Source organism: Castor canadensis, chromosome 14, assembly GCF_047511655.1.
Source record: "Castor canadensis chromosome 14, mCasCan1.hap1v2, whole genome shotgun sequence".
Taxonomy (NCBI): Eukaryota; Metazoa; Chordata; class Mammalia; order Rodentia; family Castoridae; genus Castor; species Castor canadensis.
The window spans coordinates 102,535,462-102,559,333 of NC_133399.1; the positions used below are offsets into that span (position 1 = coordinate 102,535,462).

Here is a 23,872-nt window from a genome sequence, read left to right on the forward strand (position 1 = left end):
CAGGCAGGCGTGTGCTAAGGAGGGAAGTACCCAGTCGTCAGGGCCAGGTCTGTGCCTGGGAAGGAGGAGGACTGGAGCCATGTGTCTTCAGCATTTTGCCTTCTGCCCTGAGCTGACATTCCACATTTTCCTTCCATGGCAGGCTCCAGATCAGGGGTGTTGCTATGTCCATGGGACCATGCTGTGCATTTGAGACCCCTGGCTGCCTTACAGGCAGGCGTTAGGATAAACCTCAGGGGAATATTTGATTGCACCAGGACCAGGATTTCAGAGACTGAATTGCCTCTTAGTGCAAACTGCTGATTAGATTCGGGATTTAAAAAAATTGTGGTAAAATGTACAAAAAATATGTGTCACCTCAACCTTTTGTAGCGTGTGGTTCAATTAAATACCTTCCACTGGTACGCAGTCAACCTCAGAAGTCTTTTCATCTTGCAAAACTACAACTCTGCTTCTGAAGTAAGTCCCCATTTCCCCCAGGCTCTAGCAGCCCTCATTTTTACTTTCTGTCGCTTTAAATTGACTCCACTAGGTACCTCATGTAACTGGAATCACACAGTGTTTGTCCTTCTGTGACTGGCTTATTTCGCTTGGCAGTTCACCCATGTTTTGACATGCGTCAGAATTTCCACCCTTTTTAAGGTTAGATAGTATTCCACTGTATGGATAGACCCCATTTTCTTTCTTTGGCATCGGGCACCCATTCAGATATCTCTGAGACCCTGCTTCCAGTTCTTCTGGGTGTATGCCCACTGGTGGAACTGCTGGATCCTGAGGTAATCCTACTGTTGGTTTTTTAGGAATGCCTTGCCGTTTTCGACAGCAACTGCACATTCCCCGCAACGTTGCACAAAGGTTCCAGTTTCTCCTGAAACTTTTTTTTTTTTTTTTTTGTTGATGATGTTGTTTTGAGGTGGTCTCGCTGTGTAGCCCAGGCTGCCTGTGTCTCCCAAGTGCTGGGATTACAGGCGTGTACCACCGTGCACAGCCATTTTCTTGTTAATAATAAGGTGTTTTTAAAACTGCACGTAAGTCTGGTGAATATTCCTGTAGACGTCCCCAAATAAAACACATCCGCACCCTCACACACATTCATTTCTCAGTTTCATAGACTTGGAATGTTAGAGGCTAGAAAGGACCTTGTTAGAGAGAGCTGGGTTTTGAACTCAGGGGGTTATGTTTGTTAGACAAGCACTCTACTTGAGCCACACCTCCAGCCCTCTTTGCTTCTTTAGTTACTTACCACATAGGGTCTCATACTTTTTCTCTGGGCCAGCCTTGGACTGCAATCTTCCTACCTATGCTTCCGAGTAACTGGAATTACAGGTGTGTACCACCATGCCCCCCCATTTATTCTTTTCAGCAAATATTTACAGTTGTAATAGATGGTGAACAAAGCACAACAGATGAATTCCTGTTACCTGCGTGGAAGTTGGTACCCAGAATGGTTGAGTCCCTCAGGGGTTTGGTGGTAGAGCTGCACAGGAATTTGTCTTCTGCCTCCTGGAACAGGGCTCCCTCCTTGTGGTCATGCTCACACATTTTGGAGGACCGGCTGTTTGGTAAAGTGAGACACTTGGAAACGTGCACCTGTAGTGTTTCTTCCTAAATCTGGGGGACCAGAGCACCTGCAGCCCACCCCTCGGCTGGCGAGAACCAAGCCTTCCAGGGCCACTGTGTCACATGGGCAAGGGGGGTGCACTACACAAAGAGGGCTCCTCAGTGCCCAGTCCTGCAGCTGACCTTGGCCTTCACCTGTCTGTTGCCCTCACGCTGTTTCCTCACAGTTCAGAAAGTTCACAGTTCAGAAGTGAACCCTGAGTAGGGGTGAGGTTCATCTGTGGCAGGGAGCTTGGCTACAGCAGGCCAAGCGGCAACATCAGGGAGCCTTGGTACTCAAGGCCCCTGTCCAGCCCTGGCCCCTGTCTAAGGTCCCCAGAATGGCCCTTGGCCAGAGCTGAGAGGCCAGGTGAGTGAGCTTCCCAGAGCACTTTTGTTTGGGACTTTCTGTGCCTGTGTAAACTGATACTACTGACCCCCTCCCCCAACCACACACACACTAGTTAGCTGTCCAAGTTTCCTTTGTTATATAATCAGGATTAATTTAAGCAGGCCTGGCCATTCATTTAGAAATGACAAAGGAAGAGAAGTGAACATTGGCGTGTCAGTCCCTTGTGGAGCAGGCAGGGCCAGGTCCCCTCCCTCCCTCATCTTTACTTTTCCTTCTGTTAAGTGGGACAGCAGCATGGAAGGGCAGCTCAGGTGTGCTGGTGTCTCAGGTGGTGTGCCGACGTCAGTATGTGGTGTGCCGACGTCAGTATGTGGTGTCTGCAGTGTTTATGGATGGGTTGCCTTCCACCCCGGGCAGATCCCGGGGACATCCTTCTCAGTGAGTGTTAGGAAGAAATCAGTAAAATGACATCTTTCTAGGAATTTGCTGTTTATCCAGAAAAGCAAAAGTAGCAGGAGTAGGCAGCTGCGTGACAGACCCAAGCAAAGGCCTTTCATCTTGAGGAGACTGTTTAGAAGGTAGGTGGTTTTATAAGCTCCACCACAGATAAGGGAGGACACAGGCTCAGGAGATAAGTCACTTGCCTGAGGTCACACTTGGAGGAGGAAGAGCAGGAGGCGCAGAGCTAGGCTTCAGGTGCAGGTGTGATTCCAGAGCCTGTTCCGCTGGCCGGAGGCCTCCTGGGTCTGTGTCCATGAGAATCTAAAGGTCACCTCGCCTTGTCAAGCTGTGTTGGTCAGAGGGGATGGGGTAGGATTTCTTTCCTGTGAAATTCATACTGTGGCCAGGAGTTCCAAACCAGTGCCCTGTGGCTAGTAGCTTGACTTTGGGACCCAGGAGTCTTTGTGTGGCTTATTGTCCTCCTCTTCCTATTCTGTATTCTGTAGTCTAATGGGATTCAGTTCAAACTTTCTGTGGCATCCTTTGTGCCAAACAGCCCTTTATGAGCCAGTGCAGAGAAACACCCACTCCTTCGGGCAAGGTGAAACTGGCCTTGGTGGTGGATCCTGAAGAGAGTCCAGACCATCCCTCCCAGGGGGGAGAACACACTGGAGCCATTCTAAAAATATTTGTAAAGAAGATAAACACTCATTGAGCACCTCCTGCCCTAGACTAGCTGATTGATGCACTTATGTTTTCTCATTCATTCATCTCAGGAACTCAGGGGATAGGATTTTCTACAGGCGAGGGAAGGCAAGGTCAGAGAGTTGAGATAACTTACCTAAGTTCATACAGCTACCAAATAGAAAAGGACTTCTATTTTGAGGTGGTTGAGAACTGGGACCATGCTTATGTCCTTGGGTCTTGATCATAGCATAGGGCCTGGAGGCCATGCCTGCTGTGGAACTGATTAGTGAATGGATGGACTTCCTACCCATTTTCTGATGCCCTGCTGCCATGTGACATGTGACATGTGAGGTCTCCCCTGTCTACCGCAGCCCCACCTAATTCTACACCAGTCCTCATGGCTCTTAGACACCTGCTAGTCTAGTCTCCCCAACCAAAGTAGAAGTTCCTTAAATACAGTTTGTCTCCATTTGGGATTTTCAGCAAAATACAGTTGGAGGATTGTCAGTCAAGGTCCCTTGGGGAGCCTGGGTCAGTCACTAGCAAAACCAGAGGGAAAGGCAGATGAGTGGCAGAACTGGAATTCAGTGCAAGTTCACAGGCTCCACCATGCAAAACAGGATGGCAGAGCTGAAGGGCCGCTGTGTGCCTGGGTTCTCTTCAGACCCACATAGGCAACCTGGTGAGGGTGGGTGTATATGCATCCTTAGTGTTTCAGTGTGGCCTCTTGTGTTAAATTTGTTCTTCATGATGGCAATATGAAGCTTCAGTGGGTTTACCTGAAAAAAATCACACAGTTCTGAGGGCAAGGCATTATCCAGTTCATATCGGCATCCTGTCCTTACTTGTAAGTGGGGTGTTTACCAGCCAGTGATATCCACAAGGCTGCTGACTCAGTGGAAGCCGTCACAAGTCCACCTTGCTAGCAATGAGTTAAACTCTTTCTTGGAAGCAGCCTGGCCTTGGCATATCTTAGTTTTAGCCTGTGAATACTGCTGTGTCTTGAACGTCCCCTCTGAACACATGTTGAAATTAACTACTGCTGCAGCAGAGTTGACAGGCAGGACTTTAAGAGGTAAGGCAGAGATAAGGCCTGAATGCATTACTACTGCCCCTGTCCATGGGCGTGGTGTAGGCATCTTGGGACTGGGTTCCTGATAAAAGGATGGATTTGGCTTGATTTTCTTTGCCTTGCACATGTTTAATGCCTTCCACACTGTGGAGGTCTCTGCTAGATGTCTGTGCTGTGCTCTTGGACTTCCCAGCCTGCAGACTTGACCCAAATAAATTGCTATTGTTATACCCAGTCGGTGGTATTCAGTTGGAGCAGCAGAAAACGGGCTAGGACGAATAATGACAGAGTGCCACGCTTTCATCTGTTCAGATCCCCTTCCTGCTCTTGACCTTGGTGGGCAAATAGCTCTCAAAGACAGAATGGGTTTGTATCGAACCAGCACTATTGGCCATTCCTGGTGAGACCAGTGGCCAAGCTGATGACCAGGGTTGGGGAACAGGGAAACTTTGTGATTTCTGTTGGGTGGGTTTGGGACTTGTCCTGTAAGCACACTACTGCAGGCTGGGTACAAACAGAGCCCACCCAAGGGCTCCATGGATACTGAAGACTTAGGCGACTGACACAGTCAGAGCTGCTCCCCAAGCCTAGGTACAAAGGAAGAGTCGTGCATGTGACTTTGTGTAGTCATAGAAGCAAGAGTACACTGGGGACAGAAAAGAATTTGGAGATCGCCCCTTTGTGAGAGGCTGATGATTCTGGAGCCAGAACCACCTGGCTTCCAATCTGATGCCTGTGCATTGTGTCCTTGGGGCAAGTTACTTAGCAACTTTGTGCCTTGTTTTCCCCATTTGTGGAACGGTCACATGCTAATATTACTGTTTTAATTATAATTATTTTGTAAATAGAGGTGCTGGGGGCTTAGAGAAACAGGTTGATTTGCCTGAGGCCACACAGTCTTTAGTGCCAGGTGCAAGTCTAGCACTTGTGACTTGGTCCCTGCTCCTCTTACCAGCAGGGGAGGTGGGTAGGAGTGACTGGTGGCTCAGGTTTCCCTCTAGCCCAGTGTTCGGCCTCCCTTTCTGTCTCTCAGTTGGGTCACCAATTGCACCCGTAAAATCCCAGCCCTGTTACCTGGAATCCTGGGAATTTGCCTCCCCTTAAAGTACAGAGATCATTTAATCCTTGGGGCGGGTCACAGATGGATTGTTCTGAGTGTGTGCTGGATATCTTGGGCTTCAGGCAGGTATAGATTCTTTCTCCCTCTTGCTTCTGCTGTAGGATCTTCTGGAGAGGGGGAAGAACCAGGGCCTGGCTCCTGGGATCAGGAATATGGGAATGGCATCCTTGGCGCTACAGGCAAAGCAAAGCCATGAACTGCTGCCGTGGGTGGAAGGGAAGCCTAAGTGGTGTGTGATGCTGTGGTGGCCTTGGGAATGGCTACAGCTTGAAAGAGAGCAAGCTGCACAGGGAGGGGTTCTATTGCGTGGGGCCCTTGCCTTCTTCCAGATGCTGGGGAGTCCATCTACGTTGTTTACCGTGTGGCTTTGCTCCCACCCCATTGCTGTTGTGAACAGTTCCTACGTAGCCATAGGAACACCTGATTATGATCCTAAAGTCCCCAGCAAGGAATTCAGGGCCTTTCTCCCCTGGTCTGGTCACAACCTGCCTTCCTTTCAGCAGTCGTTCATTGCCTGTCAAATGTTGCAGCCACTGTCCCAGACTTTGCTGGAGCTCCTCTACCCCCAACCCTTGTGGCTTTGTGGGCATCCCCTGCCCACTACCCATAGCTACATGGTCCTGTTTCCCTGATCCTCCCGCATGTCTACGTGCCCTGTGTACAGAATTGTTCTCTTCCTCCTCATGCCTCTGAAGTAACAGTCTAAAAAACCAAGTGGTATAGAAGGGACTGTCGTGACAGCTCTGCTTCTTGCACCTTCTTGCACCATCCCTCTCTAGGCACAGCTTAAGTGGGCCATCCTCTACCTTGGATACCATCTTACTCTGAATCTCCCATAGTGCGCCCCCATGTGGCCCATGTGAGAAGCGGGCTTCCACCGTGGCTCTCTGGGAGCCTGAGGAAAATGGTTGTTGCTGTCATGGTGGGACTGATGTTTTCCACCAAATGAATGATGAAACTGTTCATTAAAGAAACCTTTTTTCCTAGAAGCAGCAGTGCTCCCCAAAACGTGCCCCAAGGGACCATGACGGTTTCGGGATTGTGTTTGAAGAGGGTGAATGACAAGTGGTTCATACCCCACACTTTACAGACAGTGAGTGACCGGAAAGGATGCACTGTGGAATGATGAATGTATCTCTTCTGAAAATCGGGACCTCAGTGGGATGTGAATGAAAAGGCAGGAGTGCCTTTGTGGTTTGTCCCCATGTATGAACCCACTTCCTCCTTCTCCCCCCTAACATGGGGCTCCTGATCCCTGAGGGAACTGTGGGGGCTTCTGTAGGCAAGCGGGGTCGTACATGGAGTGGAACTGATTCAGCTGGATGGTGTTTTCCTTCAGGCCTCCTCTCTTTGTTTTATTTTGCCTTTTCCAGCTGGTTTTCCAGAGAGCTAGCCCTTCAGCTTGCTCCAAAGTAATGGTTTTCAGTAGGGGCTTTTCAGAGTGAACTGGGGTCCCCCACACTCTCACAATGTATGTGCCTGGAACTTCCCTTGGCACTACCATGCCCCCCACTTTTCTGAGGAGGGGGCCATAATCACTCTTGGGGGAGTCATTTTCTCTTGCTGTTTTCTAAACATTAAAAAGATTCAATTTTCCCAAAGGAAAATTAAATATATACACATGTATACCATATAGGAGAACATATTGTCTTGGTATATATATTTTTGCCAAGTTGGAAGATGTGAAAAAAAAGTGATTTGGAATTTTGAGCTTGTGCATAAACTGTGATGTGCTTCAGAAGGCCGTGGATGTCACATTTGCCCCTAAAGAATTATTTGCATGGCTTCACTCTTAGTGCATGTGTGGGAATGACATGGTATCATGTCTTCTTATTCATTGTGAGTGATTTTTACACAGGATTTCTAGGGACCAGGGTGTGACCATTGAAAGCCCTAACAGGAGCATGATAAGGGAGCAGGCTCCAAGTCAAGGATGCTGGTGATTAGGGAATGCTGGTGGGTTTAGGGATGTCTGGTGAGTCAGGGATGCAGATGAGTCAGGGATGCAGGTGAGTGGATGGCAGTGTGTTAGGGATGCTGGTGAGTTTAGGGATGTAAGTGACTCAGGGATGCAGGTGAATTAGAGATGCTGGGGAATTAAGCAATGTAGGTGAGTTAGGGATGCTGGTGAATCAGGGATTCAGGTGAGTAAGGGATACAGGTGAGTTAGGGATGCTGGTGAGTTCAGGAATGCTGGTAGTTTTGAACTAGGAGCATTGACGGCTTCGCTGTGTCTGGTGCTCTTTGATGTGGTTTGTGTACCTCCTAAGGATTCTAGATGTGGGACAGGGCTTTTCAAAGCCTGGATAAGGTTGTGGCTTTACTGTAGAAGAGACTGCTTCCCACAAGCACTGTGCCAGAGGAGTATCTTCTTGCTGGTCTTGGCTCCTTGCCCCCATCCTTTCTGTTGTGGGGAGCCAGCCTCATGTGTCTGGAAAAAGGCATCAGCAGTCACCTGTGTGTCAGGAACATGGTGCTGGGAAAGACTACTGGCCAGAACTTGCACAGTAGGGTGGGGCTGGGGCCTTTTACAGTGGTCAGGTTTAGTACCTGTTGGTGCTGCTTGGGAACAACTGACAGACAGGCTAGAATGAAACTTACCAGTGTGACTTTGGATTCCCATGCAGACCCTGGCAGTGGAATTACCACTGTTTGGTTGTTTTCCGCTGCTTCCTAGGCACTTTCCCTTACCTGCTTTCTTTGCGAGAAAGTCTGAAACAGAGCTAGCCGGGCAGCTTAGCTCAGTCCTCCTGGGAGCTGTGCTTGCTTACTGTGCCGTGTGCGTGGTTTTTCATACAGGACCTGGGAGCCAAATGCCAGCTTCTCTCTACTCTGTATCCCCTTTCGACCTGGCTCCCAAGGAGTAGATTTCACGTTGTCTTTTGATCCTAGAAGTGTACTATGTACTTTGAACCTGGGAAGTTTTGTAGAGTTGGGAATTGCCAGTCATTCTGAGCCAGGCAGGGAGTCAGAGGCTGTGTGATGACACAGCAGGTCTTGGGCTGGGCCTTGAGGCCTGGGCAGGATCTTCTGGGACATCTGAGACTCTGTGCCAGACCCATCTTGTCCCCTTCTGTTCCTTGGGCCCAGGTCCAGCTCCCAGGCCCCTCATCCATCAGATCTTGGGCAAGTCACTTTTCTTCTTGAGGGTCCCAGTTTGTTGTCTGAAAAGGCGAGGACTGGGCTACAGCACAACCTCCTCAGGGCCCTGTGCAGCTCCTGTTACACGATCCTCCATCTCACCTGGAACAGAACACACATTTTCCACTCTCAGAGAGTGGACAGACCAAGGCAGCAGGCCTCCCCCGTCTTGTCATCACAAGATGACAAGAGTTTGAGGAAGGGGCTGGTCCCTTGTGCTTCCAGCCTTGCTAGGTGTTTATGGAGCCTGGTCAAAACAGGTGCAGAGTTTGGGATTTTGTGTCATTGCCCTAGAACTGTAGATTCATGGTTCTGGGACTCTAAGGACTTGTACAGGCCACATAGTGAGTGGCAGAGGCAGACCTCTTGACTTCTGGCCCAGTGCATGCCCCTCCTTCCTAAAGCTTTGAGAGTGAGCTGCAGTTGTGCAGGCAGCATGGAGGATGGCTGGAGAACACCAGCCCCAGAGGGCTCACCTGCCCCTTCACTGCTCCCTGCCCCTGCCAGGCACCAGGGTCCTTCAACTCCTGCCTCCTGTCTCCAGGCTGCTCCCTGCTGACCAGCCTCTGCAGGGGCTGCCAGAGGGTCTTTCTGACACCTGCATGCTCTCTTTGCATTTCCTTCCTCAAGGGAGCCAATTGTCGTTGGCTCCAGTCGTGTTTTCACAAGTGTGCTCAACAAAGTGTAACTGGTTATAAATGAAAAGAGACTTGGTGTTGCCGCACACTCAGGAAGTGCCTTGTTAAACCTAGTTAAACAGGTTTCTTTTCAGAGGACTTCCAGGGCCTTCAGTATGCTAATTGTGTTATGACTTTCCAAGAGGTGAGAATTACAGTGCAAACATGGAAACTGATGGGAAGAAAAGGGAGAGTCATGCGGCTAGGTGGTGAGCAGGAACCGAAACCCAGACAGGGAAAGTGATTCTGTCTCTGGCTGTGATGTGCACGTGCATGCATATATGGTGATGTCATTTTAAATCTCTGGCTCTTTGCATATCCTTATTCATTCATTTCCCTTTCCCTCCTCTCCATCTTCACTTCCTTTTCTCATATTTTGAAATTTGTAGTAAAATATACATAACAAAATGCTTGCTTCCTTAACCATTTTTAAGTGCATGTGTATCTCAGCAGCATCGAGTCCATTTTTTTGTGCAACCATCACCACCATCCATGCACAGAACTCTTCATCTTGCAGGAACCAAACCCTGCACCCATTATCACTGACTCACCATTACCTGCTACCTCCAACCTCTGGAAATGGCTGTTCTCCTTTGGCCTCTGTGACTCTGACAAGTCTGGAAATCTGCCCCACCTCTCTGTGGAATTGTGCAATTTCTGTGTGTTCGTTACCGGCTTATTTCACTTAGCACTGTCTTCAGAGTTCAGTCCTGAGTAAGACATGGCGGAATCCCCTCCTTGCCATAGTTGAGTGGTGTCCCACTGAGGAGATGACCCCTATTTGCTTTCACCCCTCACCCCTCGATGGATGCTTGCTTCCATTCACTCCCTTTTCCTCTGGTCTGCAAGGTAGCCTTCTTTGTCTCCATTTCACAGACAGAGTCACTGCAAAACTTAAGAAAGAGACTACCTTGGTTATCTTCTCTCTGGCTAATACCAGCTTGCTCACTCCTGAGTTCTTTTCTCCGCTCCTTTTTGGCACACTGGGTGGTCTGCTGCATTCCTTGCTTGTCACACACTTTCCTTGTTTTTCCCATCTCTTTTCCCTCTCTGTATCTCAGTGCCCAACCCTGAGGGGTGCTCACGCGAGCAGGTGGAAGACATGGAGGTGCTGCAAGATAGGGAAGCTGTGGACAAACCTTCGCCAGTGTGGGTTGACTGGGCCCTGTTCTGTGCTCACAGCCACTTGCATCTGTACCAAGTGTCCTTAACTGTGGCTGCTCTTAAGCAGCCCTGAGGACAGAGAAGCCCAGTGAGGTGAGTGATAAGCAGTTGGCCTTTCATACGAGTTTGGTCCATTTGGTCCATTTGGGTTCCGTTTATGCCTCACCCCTGATTTTAAAAGGGGATGGGGGTGCAAAATCAACCCCAAAGTTCTCCTGTACTCCTTGGTGCAATGCCAGTGTCCAGTGAGCTGGTGTGTAAAGGACAGACCCTCCTGTTGACCCCATGTGTATAAAGGGGTTAGGACGGTAACTGTTGACTGCCACCCAGGCCAAGGTTTTCTAGCAGCTTTCTGGGGGACCATCATAGATGGTGACGGCCACACCCAAGGTGAATAAACTCCTCTACCTTAGTTTGGCTCTAAAGCACACACTATGGACTGCTTCCTGCCTTGCCCTACTCTGTGCCCACTGCCCTCCCTCAACCACCCCCTCCTCATAGGAACCGAGGCAAGTCCTACACTGCTGATGTGGGGCAGAGTGTGGTTGGAGGACATTATTAGAAAGTATAGGGGCTGAACAGGGCTTAAATGGTCAGTTAGTGTGTCTTCAAACTTAGCAATAATTAGAATTATCTGGGGAACTGAGAAAGTTTTGAGTCAGTGTGTGTGAGGGTGGTGCCCATGGATGGGTATATCTCCCATAGTCCATATGACTGATAATCAGCCTCTGATATCAGCTATTCATGACTGATAATGAGGGGTCCATCCCTTCATTTTCCTGTTGAGAACACTGGGGACCAGAGAGATGAGGTGCCACAGCTGAGCCTACTTGGGCCTGCCAGAATCAGTGTCAGGTCCTAAGTGCGAACTCTCAGCAGCTACTTTCTTGGGCCTCTTGCCCTGGGCTCTTTGGTTTCTGTCTGCTAGAGTCCAAGGAAGGCCCCAGCCTTAACTGGTTGTACAAACCTGGGCAGGATGCTGCCGCATGACAGAGACCCCAGAGGAGGTGATCTGACAGGGCCTCATTCCCTAAGAAGATACGCCATGGTGTAGGGGTCCCTGCCCCAGACCAGGCCTGGCCAGAGCCATCCTTGTCCACAGGCCCGGTTAGTCCCCAGGGACAGGCTGCTATTTTGCTCTGCTTGTGAGTGGTGGGTCATGCCTAACTTGAGAGATTTAGTGAAATGTGGACTTCGCTTCAATAGGGAAAGTTCTAGATCAATGGTGATGGTGAGGACAGGCTTACTCCACAAAATTGTAGCTCATATTTAGGGGAAGTGGGCTAGGTGACATGCCCTGCACTCCAGTTGGTATTCTAAGTTGCTTTTGTTTGTTGCATTCATTCATTGATTCAGCACTTATTTATTAGGCACCCAGGATTCGTACATCTCACTAGGATTGGGGGTCTGCTGTGAGCAAGAGGTACGACCTCTAGCTCCATGGGGCTCAGACTGGAAGATGATATCCTAGAACCATCTTAGCTTCCATGAGTCATCATACAGCCCCTTGAAGACTCCTTCATTATCACTAACAGTAATGATGGAAATAGGCATGTATTATCTCATTAAGTTTTCTCAATGAAGAGACTCAAGCCGAGATTGATTAATGTGCCCTGGGTCATACCAGAAGCAATCGGATCTGTATTTATCCCAGTTCTCTCTGACACCAAAGCCTGGGTGTGTGTGTGTGTGTGTGTGTGTGTGTGCGCGCCTGGGGTGTGTGTGTGTGTGTGTGTGTGTGTGTGTGTGTGTGGCCTGGGACTGACAGGTGCTGGAGATGGAACCCAGGGCCTTGCCCATGCTAGGCAAGTGCTCTTCCACTGAGCAACACCCTCATCCCAAAGCCCAGGTGTGTTGCCTGCTGTGTGAGGTTCTTGTTTCTTATCAGGAATAGTTACAAGACACAGCCGGATGAAATATGAAATCTCATTTGTTATAAACTTTGAGTGATTTCCAAAGAGCCTCTATGGTCCCAAGGGGTGCCAGCCTCCTGCTCCCTGCAGTGACCGAGTGCCTTATCACTTCCTCTCTAGGTCCAACCCACAGCCCATTCCACCCCTAAGTGGAGATGTCCTGGCCACGATTCCCACCCTCTTGGCTGGCACACTTACTTTTCCCTTTCCTTGGGTCTTGTTTGCTTTTAATGGATTCCCTAATTAAACCACATCAAATCCTTTTTTGAAAGAGTTAGATTAGAAATCTATTTGTAAACATAAAGGACGTGGTCCTTCCAGTCCAGGGGGCACCCCAGCACCCTGGGCCTCGGTGTTACATGGCTGCCTTTGGCTGGGCAGGGAAATGTTTCTCGTAGCCTAAGATGTGGGACAAAGGAGAGGGTGGAGAGTTCCTATGAGGCTAAATGTAAGTCAGCAGTTTTAATAATGGGAAACAGCCTTCCTTTTTTTTTTTTTTTTTTAGCATTAAAAATGCCCTTTCTTTGAGGAACTGAAGATCAGGGGCAGTGGTGACTGTTGCTTGTGTTGTTGTTGCTTTATGTCCTTTCTTGGGGGAATAGAAAGTTGGCAAGAGTGTGCCCCGTGTTCTTTGTGACTTTAATAGCTGGTGAAACCTGAAATCTGAAAATAACTGCTAATTTAGGTCACTGGTTTTTCACACCGTTCTCCAGCCCTAGGATTCCTGGGGGATTCTGTCTTGGGGAGTGGGAGGGAGCCCCATGGAGAAACCCAAAGCCCTTCACCCTGTGTGGTTTTGTTTGGAGATTAAAGAGTTACCCCAACAAAAGCTGGAGAGTCCCTTCTCTAGGCTGGAAGGGTAGAGGGAGGGATGCTGTCATTTTGGTAGGGCTGAGCCAACTCTGTCCTCATTTGACAAGTGTCTCTTACCTAGGTACTACTCACGGTTCTCCAGAGCAACAAGCCAGTAAGGAATGGGGGAGGAGGGGATCTACATCTAAATCTCCCCCATATTCTCTCTCTCTCCTGATTGAGAAATTTATTTTAAGGAATTGACTCATCGCTGTGGGGACTTCGAGTTCAAAACTACAGGGCAGGCTGACAAGCTGATGTTGCATCTTGGGTGTGAAGACAGTGTGGAGGAAGATTTGCTTCCTTGGGACCCCTCAGGTTTTTCCCTCCAAGCTTCAGTTGAATAGATCAGGTCTAAACCATGTTATGGAGGGGAACTGTTTTTCTCAAAGTGATCTGCTTATATAGTCACCTTGCCTAAAAATGTACCTTCACAGGATCATCTAGGCTGATGGTTGAGTACGCATCCAGCTACTGTGTCCTAGCCACCTTGAAACATGAAATTAACCCTTCCTGCCTTTCACACCTGGGTGGCATGATAGGGTGACAGCCAGGGAAAACCAGGCCTGCTTCAAACCAGCCAGACTATGCATAGTAAGAATGGAGAACAAGACTTCTACATGTAAGTGTTGTCTCATAAAAACAAAATGTCAGAAGTATTTAGCGGTGATGATGGAGTGAGGCCTAGGAGATTTGGGAGATTTCCTGGTAGAGACTGAACAAGAGTTTTCAGAACTCGTAGGTGCAGAGACAGGAAGATGTGGAAGACCTCAAAACCAGAGTGGAAACTCAGAGGGTAGAAACAGCCGGCTGTCCAAACCGTGCATCAGAAATATTTGGGAAAAATCGAGTCTGAACTGAGCATGTACAGAGTTCTATTTTTTGGCCATTATTCCCTAAATAATACAGTATAACTGTTCATATGGCACTTCATCGTATTAGGTATTGTAAGTGATCCAGAAATGACTTAGAGTACATGCGAGCATGCGTGTAGGTTGCGGGCAGACACCATGCCACTTTATAGAAGGTGCAGGAACATTCTTGGTTGGATGTTGGTATCCCTGGGTGTCCTGGAATCAGTCCCCCAGATACGGAGGGACACCTGTACTTCTCTTTATCCAGGACTTTGAATCTGTGAAGGGTTTTCACATGTGTTGTTTAATTGCTGCTTGCAACAAATGTGGTATTTTCTTTCCTTTTTTTTTTTGGGCAGTACTGAGGTTTGAACTCAGGGCCTCGTTCTTGCTAGGCAGGTGCTCTACTGTGTGAGCCATTTCACTAGTCCTTTTTTTTTGTGTAGAGTAGTTTCAAGATAGGGTCTCTCAGACTATTTGCCTGGGCTGGCTTTGAACAATGGATCCTCCTGATCTCACTCTCCTGAGTAGCTAGGATTACAGGTGTGAGCTACCGACACCTGGCCAAATGTGTGTTTTAATTGAGGTCCAGAGGGGTTAAGAGATATATCAGAAACCACACAGCTTGCTACTGGCAAGGTCTTCCTACTCCACTCTTGTTCCCCACTCCTCCTGTGCTTCCCTCCTTTCTGGGTATAATGAAGTCTGTGTGAATGTGGGGTGTGGAATAGGCTTATGAGGAGCACTTTATCTTTTTTTTTTTTGATGGTACTGAAGTTTGAACTTAGGACCTCATACTTGCTAGGCAGGTGCTCTATCACTTGAGCCACGGGGAACACTTTAAAAGGGAGAGAATAAATGTTTTCTTCACTGAGAATTCCTGTGAAATTGGGAATCAACTTGTCTCCTTTTGTGCCTTTCTCTCTGGGGTCCTCTTTTCCCTCTTCCCTACTCATTAACTCCTATTTTTTGTTTTGTGTTGTTTTCTTGTCCTGCCACAGACACGAATGCAGAGTTTGAACCCAGATCCCAAAGCCCAGTACACAAGTATCTACGGAGCCCTCAAGAAAATCATGCGGACCGAAGGCTTCTGGAGGCCCTTGCGGGGCCTGAACGTGATGGTGATGGGTGCGGGGCCAGCCCATGCCATGTATTTTGCCTGCTATGAGAACATGAAAAGGACTTTAAATGACGTTTTCAGCCACCAAGGAAACAGCCACCTAGCCAATGGTATTTTGAAAACCTTTGTCTGGAGTTAGACAGTTCTCCTCTTCAGCACAGTCTTCCCCGGGGCCTTCCTCCCCGTGACCCAGCAGCTTTCGTCTTCGGCAGCTTGCTCACGAACAAAGAACTCTAGGGTCGTGTGCACACACACCCACCCTGACACTCGCGCGTGCACACACATGCACACATGCTTTTTCTGTTCTCTTCCTTCGCTCTCCGAAGCCTGGGGGAAGTTGGTGGCAGAGGTGTTTCAGTTTTTATTGTCATGTGGGCTGATTTTTATTTGTTTTTTGCTTTTTTTTAAAACATTCAAAAGCAATTACTGATCAGATCTAGGAAAAAACCCGAATAGAAACAAACTTTTGAATGCTGGATTCAAAAAAACAAAAAATTATCTGGACAGCTTCTTTGAGACTATTTAAAAACTGGTACAGCAGGTCTCCACAGCGCCAAGATCTAACTAAGCTTTAAAAGGTCAAGACGTGTTATGGCTGACGAAGGAGTTGGGCCACTGCGGAAGGCCTTTTCCCACTTTGAGCTTCAGGAGATTCGGGGATCTTACCCCATCCTCCTCCGGGGGTCCGATTGCATCTCTCTGCAAGCAAGGGCTGAAATAGTTCTGTGTGGTTGACTCAGGGCGAGGGGTGGGGCTTGCACACCGGGGCCGGGTGGGGGGCAGCTCTTACATAAGGCACACTATACTGGGTTGATTCCTCCTGTCCTGTGGAGTTGACTTTCTAAATTTTTGTTTGGGAGTGGGATGGGAATATGTTTGTGTTTTTGTTTTTTGGTTTTTCTTTTTTTTTGCTATGCGGGGTTTTGAACTCAGGGCTTCGTGCTTGCTAGGCAGGTCTTCTGCTGCTTGAGCCATACCCTTAGTGCTTGGGATGGTAGTATGGATAGCAACATAAAGCATCCTTCTTGTGATAAAATTCATTTTTCAACAGTGGGGCCGTAGATGTGATGTGTAATAACTTCCCCCACCCTTTTCTTTTTTTATTCTAATCAGAGAACTAAAAAGCATCCCTCCCATCAGCAAGCCTTGGAAATAAATGCACCTGCCTGGTTTGTAGACATTTCTGTGGCTTTTAAACTGTTGACCATTATTAGTTGCATTTATTGAGCCAGGTCACCAAGAGCCATGCTCTGATGCTTCCCTGAGCCTGTGACATTAGGCCCTCCTTTTGCCAAAGCTGCTTTTTAGAATGGTTTGGCCCCTTGAAGGAGGTTTGACAAACCCCGTTTATACCAAGGTCTGCCCAGTGCTGCCTCTGCACCTATGTGCTGTGTGCTATGGTTGCGTTTTGACCTTTCTGGGGATTACATCTGTGCGTGCAGGGCAGAGGGAGCTGTTACGTGCCTTTCTGAAGAGTTAGTGTGCTGTCTGTCCCTCCTCTTTCCCTCCTTCCACTGGTAGTTTTATTTACTGGGCAGTGCCACTACAAAGGGAGGAAATGCAAGGCCAAAGCAAAATTCCAGAACTTATTCACCCTTTGAAGTTCCTGGTTCTTGAAGCCAGGCCAGAGGAGACCCTGAGATGGGGCTGGTCTTGTACCAAACCAGTCATGGCATTGCAAAATTACCCTGGAAATCTATTAGATGCCAGGCTGCGTAACTTCCTCTTCTCTTACGCATTTTCTTAAAATTACCTGGATTTTAACTAAGGAATTACCTTTAAGATTCCACCCTCCCCAACTGCATACATATTATCCGTTTTGCTTACCTTGAGAGCATAGTGAGCTAATCTATGAACAGAAAATTACAATCTAGACAGTGGGAAATGCTACAAAGGGTGGTTTTGGGTACCACCCATTATCAGCGGGACTAGTTTTTGCCCAGGGTTGACAACAAGAATGGGAAGTTTCTATAAGGTTCACTTGAGGATACTGTGCTTATGTCACCCTCCCTGTTTCTATTTATTGTTTCCACTGTCACTTTAGGATCTTAAGCATTTGTGCTCACCTGGGCAGAGCTGCTAGTCAGCTTTGATCCTTAGAAAGCCAAGTGCAGACTTCTTCTGACTTTAGGTTCCAGGAACTTCCCAGAACACCCAGCTCCACAGGGTAATTTTCTGGAGTTTGTTTTGCAGGGATAGCTGGGAGTATGGCCACCCTGCTCCACGATGCGGTAATGAATCCGGCAGAAGGTAATGTCCTATGGTTCCAGGGAGGGGCAGTAGGGGACATGCAGAGGGGCAGGAGAGAAGGTGGGTGGGAGTTGGGGGGCAGAAGGTGGGCAGGAGGAGTGGATTCTTGACTGCATTACTATTGGTATCAAGGAGCACAGGAAGAGTGGAGCCTTATGGTCTTTTTGCTGTGGAAAGGGAAATTAAACCGCTACTCAAAGTGTGGTCCCCATCCCTGCAGCCTCCAGAAGATGTCAAGAAGGGTGATCCCCAGGCCCTGCCCCAGGCCCACCAAGCAGAATCCCTGGGGTTAAGGGCTGGGACTGCATGAAGCTCTCTGGTGACACTTTGGCATTCTTTTCACTCCTAAAACCTGTGCACACACATGTGTGTCTACACACAAGCCTGGTCCTTGTTAACCTTTTGTCAACCCTAGGCCAATATAGGGAGAACCCATGAGAGGTCCTTTTTAGGGCTTGTACCTAATTTGCAATTTTTCTTAATTCCAAGTGATTACGGAAAGTTTCAAGCTCAGGCAAATGTAGGCAGAATAGAATTTTGAACCCCCATGTACTCCTTACTCAGCTCCAAAAATGAACATGTGGCCATTTTGGGGGCTATCTTCTCTTTTTCTTTTTGAATTTTGAGAGTATTCTAAAGTAAATCTTAGCTGTGCAGACTTGAGTACTGTTGTTAAGCTTCTTCTGTATCCTGGCATCCTCAGCCAGCTCAGATCTGCATAGAGAGGAAGTTTTAGGCCTGGTACTGGACATATCTTCATCTTGGTTATTCTCTACATGGCGTTGGCTGTATGTGACAGGTGGACTTCTCTCCACTTGTATCCCCTCACCAGAAAATGGTAACTTACCAGAACAGAGAACTGGAGAGCAAAATTTGAGCAGTTTAAGTCTCAGGTTATAAGTTTATCTGTTTTTTGTCTAAAGTTGAAATGTCTTACTTATTCTCTGCCATCTTCCATGTGTTAGCAGAGAGGAGACTTGTTCTGGTCTGCAGGGCCAAGCTGGGTCACCTTGGGAGATGGAGGGGAGGGGACTCTTTATCTCCCAGGTGCTAAGGTTTACAGGTGGACAGGTGAGGGAAAGCACTTAGCTCCTTTTATTCTGGTCCCCTCATTGTGCACAGCAGGACCTGCTGGAGCCAACCACACCTTTCTCTCTTTTATGTGTAAAGCAGAGAGCTCAGAAAGGCATCTTGCACACACTGTATCTCAAGAGATGCAAAGCCCTTAAGTAAACTTACCTGTCCCATGACTGTCCTGTAACGAATGCATTCAAGATGGTGCTTTGAGGCCAGGCAAGAGGTGTTCTTAGGTAGGCAGGATGTAGTTCACTGGAAGATTGATAAATTCCCCATAGGACATATTACAGTCATCCCTCAGTATTCACAGGGGATTGGTTCCAGGACCCCATGGGTACCCAAATTCATGGATTCCAGAATTCCCTATAGAGGATGGTGTAGCATCTCACATAAACTACACAATTCCCCTGTATTCTTACCTGTACAATGTACATGCTGTATAAATAGTCTCTTTACTATATTGTTTAGGGAGTAATAACAAGAAAAAGGTCCATACATGTTCAGTACAGACACATCTGTTCTGAGTATTTTTGATGCACAGGTGGTTGAATCTGTATGTGCAGAACCTGTGGCTTTGGAGGGCTGGCTGTATATCTTTTTTTTTTTTTTTTAAGGTGATTCCTGCAAGGACTTGGTCAGTGACCAGTTAGTCCATGTTAACTAAGTAAGGATTTTGTTTATTTTTTTAAAGAATCTGTATGAGGCTCAGCTCCCTTGCCCTCTTCTTGTCATTTCTATTGAGTTAAGGTCTTTATTTCTTTAAAAATGCAGCATAACATGCGTGTTCATTTAACAGTATGTGACACCATTAAAACTCTTAGTCTAGGGAACACAGCCTCATTTCCTTTTCTGTGAACCACCAGTTACTTTTATATTAACAAAACCAGGGTCTGCACTGGGGATTCTCTCTGAGCTTGACAATTCTAATGTCCCAAGCGTACTGTGACACAGAAGCTAAAATCACCGTCAGAGACACAGACCCCTGAGAATAAGCAAGGGACACTCTTCTACTAGATAGGCAGAGGTCAGGGTGGAGGAGGGCAGAAGGGCCGGGGGCAGGGCTCAGATGCTGGAGATCAGTGGCAGCCAGAATCTGGGAGATCAGGTCAGCTGATGTAGGCAAAAGTGGCTCCACCTTACTGGAGATTCTGGTAGGAGACATTTGTGGACGTCACCACAAATGTCTCTAAGTCCCGGAGACAAAAGTTGACTTGGGGCTGCCTTGGAGCATGGCGTCCTAAGCTGGGGCTGTGTGTGCTCGCTCCGTGTACCCATTACCAGTGTGTCTAACATGCTTGTTTCTCTTTATTGGCTTGGCTTCATTTCACTCCGACCCGGGGTGGGGCCAAACCAACCACCTGCCTGCTGGCTCCTGCCTGGCCTGGCCTGGCCTACCTATCCTGTGGCCCTGACACAGTGGTGAAGCAACGCTTGCAGATGTTCAACTCTCAGCACCGGTCAGCCCTCAGCTGCATCCGGACGGTGTGGAGGACCGAGGGGTTGGGGGCGTTCTACCGAAGTTACACCACGCAGTTGACCATGAATATTCCCTTCCAGTCCATCCACTTCATCACCTACGAATTCCTGCAGGAGCAGGTCAACCCTCACCGGGACTACAACCCACAGTCTCACATCATCTCAGGTGGGCTGGCCGGGGCCCTGGCTGCGGCTGCCACCACCCCCTTGGACGTCTGTAAGACCCTCCTCAACACGCAGGAGAACATGGCACTCAGCCTGGCCAACATCAGTGGCCGGCTGACAGGCATGGCCAATGCCTTCCGGACAGTATACCAGCTCAACGGGCTGATGGGCTACTTCAAAGGCATCCAGGCACGGGTCATCTACCAGATGCCCTCTACCGCCATCTCCTGGTCCGTCTATGAATTCTTCAAGTACTTCCTCACCAAACGCCAGCTGGAGAGTCGAACGCCATACTAAAGGAACAGGCTGTGGGAAGTTGCTTCCGGCATCTTTTGTTTGCAACAGGCTTCCCCTGCCTGGCTGTCCAGTGTCCTCACTCCTAGGTCCTTCCTGCAGGGTGCTTGTGCCAGGCCCTCTGCTCCCTGGTGCCTTAGAAAGAAGGGAGGACTGGATGACCACTGACCCAAAGGCTGTCTGTGGGGACATCCAAGGTGGTGGTGGACAGGAGGACTTGGGAAGGGGAGCGAGAAGTGGCTTAGTCTCCTTCCCCGAGAGGAATGTAGCTTTTCTGCTTTGCTGTGGCAGTCAACTCCCTAGGTCCTTAGATTACACCACAGGGAAGAAGAAATACAGTGAGGGAACACGTTAAAGGAAGAGAGTTTATGTATATAAAAGATCCATTACACAGTCTAAAATAGGTGGATAATGTTTATCCTTTATTTTTCTACATAGAAGTTTTTGAATTTGTGTGTGTGCTTGCGCGTGTCCATAAATACTTTGATCGCCAGAATAATCAAGCTTTTTTAAAAAAAAATAAGAGGGCTGAATCTTTCCATCAGGCTCAGTAAAAAGGCACCAAAGTAATAAATGGCTGAATATGGCCTAAAGTTGTGTGTAGCACCCCCCCAGGTGGAAGTTTCACTTGAATGTAAAACAATAAATATTAAGCTTATCTTTTGAATTTCTCTTTTAATGGGGGGAAGAGGTACGTTGAAAAAAATCAAAATGATATCTATTACTTGCAGCTACTTTTTTTTTTTTTTTTAATTTAATCACCTTCATGTGCCTTTTCCCTTTCTTTCTTAAAAGTTTCAGGACCAAAGAGAGGGTCCTGGCACATTTTCTCCCACTGTGTACACACAGTGCTGGGCAGCAGGGTCACCCACCCTGTAGGGTGCTGGCCCCAGCAGAATTAAGATGGCTGGCCTTAAGCCTGTGTGTTTCCTTCCTTGTGAGTGATGTGTCTGTCTCCCTGGTCAGCACTTAGAAGCTGGCTGTGCCAACACTTGGCTGCTTGCTGAGCAGATCACGGGAATAAATCTGCCTCTATTGTAGGACTTACTTCTTTATCAACCTTTTTCTCAGGCACTTAGGTAACTTGGTCTATGTGTTTTGACCAAGTCGCCTCCTAATCCATTTCCCCCTATAGTCTAGAGATTTTTAGAAACATGGCCAGTGTATCTGTGGCACGTCTCTAGCCTCCTACCCTGCCTGTCTCAATCATTAATTCCCTTATCACAGCCTCTCACTGCATTTTGACAAGGCCAGACCCTCCATCTGGAGCCCCACAACCAAAGCCTAACCTGGACCTTCATGTCCAAGGCAGAGGCTGCCCTTCCTGCTCTTTCCTCAGCCTTCTCTGCTCCATGTCATCAAAGAACATGAGGCCTCACTGCTTTTGTTTTCTGAAATGGACTCATTGTCACTAAGAGAAAATATAAGCCTGTGTCCTCTAGCTATACCACTCCGTGTGTTTCCAGACTGATGTCTACCATTCCCTCTTTCAGCCTCAGTTTCATTTTTTGAGCCTTTCTCACCAGAATCTGATATAAATGAGCAGGAAGCACACGTGTGTTTTTGTTTTGGCAGGCCTGGTCTCTACCTGCTACCTGAGACATGGCCCAAGTGGTTCCTGGGGGCTCTGGCCTGGGCTCCTGTGGATGGTGCAGCACCCGAGAAGCATCTAGCTTGCACTTGGAGAGTTTTTATCTCCTGGCCATGTCCATAGTGCCTAGGGTGTAGCTTTCATTTTTGTTCTAAGAGCTTTGAGCAGTTCTATAATAAAACAGTTGACTTCCTTTTTCAGATCATGGGTAGGAGAGAGCTACCTTGGGACCTCCCATGTGTGTGCCCCAGGGCCTTGCTGCTGGACTGGGGGTTGGATGCTGGCCTGTCCTGCTTGGGGAAACACCTGCCACTGCATGGAAATCAGTAGGCTTCTGTGCATACAGATAGGGCGTGGCGGCCATGAAAATGTTTACATCTACTCTTACCTGGCCTTGGGCTAATGTTAAGTAGTGCTAAGTTCTGCAAATGAAAGGGAAAGTGTAGAGGCTAAAGTAGAATTTAAATTATATCCTAAAAAATTATTCCCATCACCTCTTTTTTTTATCCACTTCATGTTCCCTGCTGCAAAGTGTCTCCTGTAGGATTTGTTCTCAGTGACAGTTACAACAGAACTTGACTTCTTTGGTTAGGGAGCTATGACATGGAGAGGGAGGACTCTTGACTTCAGAGCTCTGCAGGCTCAGTCTGAGGGTCTAGCCCTGGTTTTCCCTCACTATGATGATCAATGAATGAGCTGGGGACAGCCACCTGTCCTCCGACCTACCCCACCTGCTAGCCCAGCCCACTGATGGTCCTGAGGTTGAGTGAGTGATGTATCTGAAAAAACTTTAGAAAGTTGTGAAGCAGTAAGCAAGGTATAAATTTTTTTTTTTGAGAATGAATTCTCTTACCTTTAGCTCCGAAGTTGATTATAGCCCATGTGTTGATTTGTGATTTTGACATTGCAAAATGCTACAGAGGTAAAAGCTCTGCCTCCACCCAGCAATCAGTGCCACGCAGTCATGGCATCCTCTGTGTTAGCATCTTGGAGTGGAATCTGCAGCCTGGCAATGCCACCTGATTGTAATACTCACATCCACTCACTAGCTGCCCTGCTTACACCCATGACTTGGGGTTAAACCATTTGTAGATTGGTTTTATTTTAAAACAAAACATTGATTTTTTTTTTTCCAAATGGGATAAATCCATCCAGGACTTTTTTTTTTAACTTTGAATAGAGCTATTTACAGGCCTACTTCTATGTGTGTTTGTTTCTCTCTCTTTTTTTTAATGCTGAGGCTCTTAATCCAAGACCCATCCTCCTATGGTCCCCTAAGGCTGTATCTCCAACATGTTGTTATATCAATAAGGTTTTATTTAACTTTATTTAAGAGCGACTGTGTCTGTGAACTACCAATGTACTGCTGCTTCCTACCTGTAAGACACACTGTGTGTGAAAAGGGTGAGCAAGTGTTATTCCCTCAATGTCTTAGATGCTTGTAGTCAAGATTGTTTCTGCCTTGTGCCATTTCTGCCAGCTCTCTGAACAGGGGGAGCAGTATGTGTTCACATGTGGGGATGTTTCTGAAATGCTGCTACAGTTGTAACACTGGAGCTGGAGAGAATAAAGCATTGATCTTAAAAACGTCCTGGGCTTTGTGGGGAATACAGAAATGATGGGGGGGTGTGTAGCACAAGAAGCCCACTGGTGGGGGCCCATCTGTTGTGTGAGGGACCACTGGGAACAACTTGGCTGGGAACTGCCCTTTCCCCATATAACAGACCACTGCCTTGCCATCAGGAGGCGCTCCAGTGGTCACCAGGACAGGCTGGGGGCCTCCTATTGGCTTTGTTCACTGTCCTGGGCTGGTGGTAGCTTTTTTTCGGTGCAGTAGACTATGTGGTACCCTGGAAAATGCTGTGTTTGTATCTGTTTTCTCTCACACACATTCCTCGTCTGGGAAGGTCAGTCAGGACCCTCTGTTTGGAGAGGGGCCTGAGAGGAACCAGAATCCAGGCTCCCTAAATGTTCCAATTAAGCCAGAGAACATAATCTTTCCTAGAGGTGAGAATCAGGGAGCCTCT

General features: G+C 47.9%; 1 protein-coding gene across 7 annotated transcripts in view; it reads left to right on the top strand.

Moving 5' to 3' along the window:
* Nucleotides 1–22,991, top strand: part of Slc25a37 (solute carrier family 25 member 37) — a 38,906-nt gene extending 15,915 nt beyond the window's left edge. For 2 of the 7 annotated variants that reach the window (XM_020177893.2, XM_074055180.1), the window contains exons 2-4: nt 14,874–15,102; nt 17,186–17,242; nt 19,737–22,991. In XM_020177893.2, the coding sequence (XP_020033482.2) occupies nt 14,874–15,102; nt 17,186–17,242; nt 19,737–20,257 (807 nt within the window). In that variant the 3' untranslated portion in view covers nt 20,258–22,991. Of the gene's footprint in view, nt 1–12,691; nt 13,641–14,873; nt 15,103–15,132; nt 15,713–16,105; nt 16,162–17,185; nt 17,243–19,736 lie in introns of those variants that run through there. The other 5 variants (XM_074055181.1, XM_074055182.1, XM_020177900.2 and 2 more) reach the window with 5 other exon arrangements.
* Nucleotides 22,992–23,872: the final 881 nt, after the last annotated feature.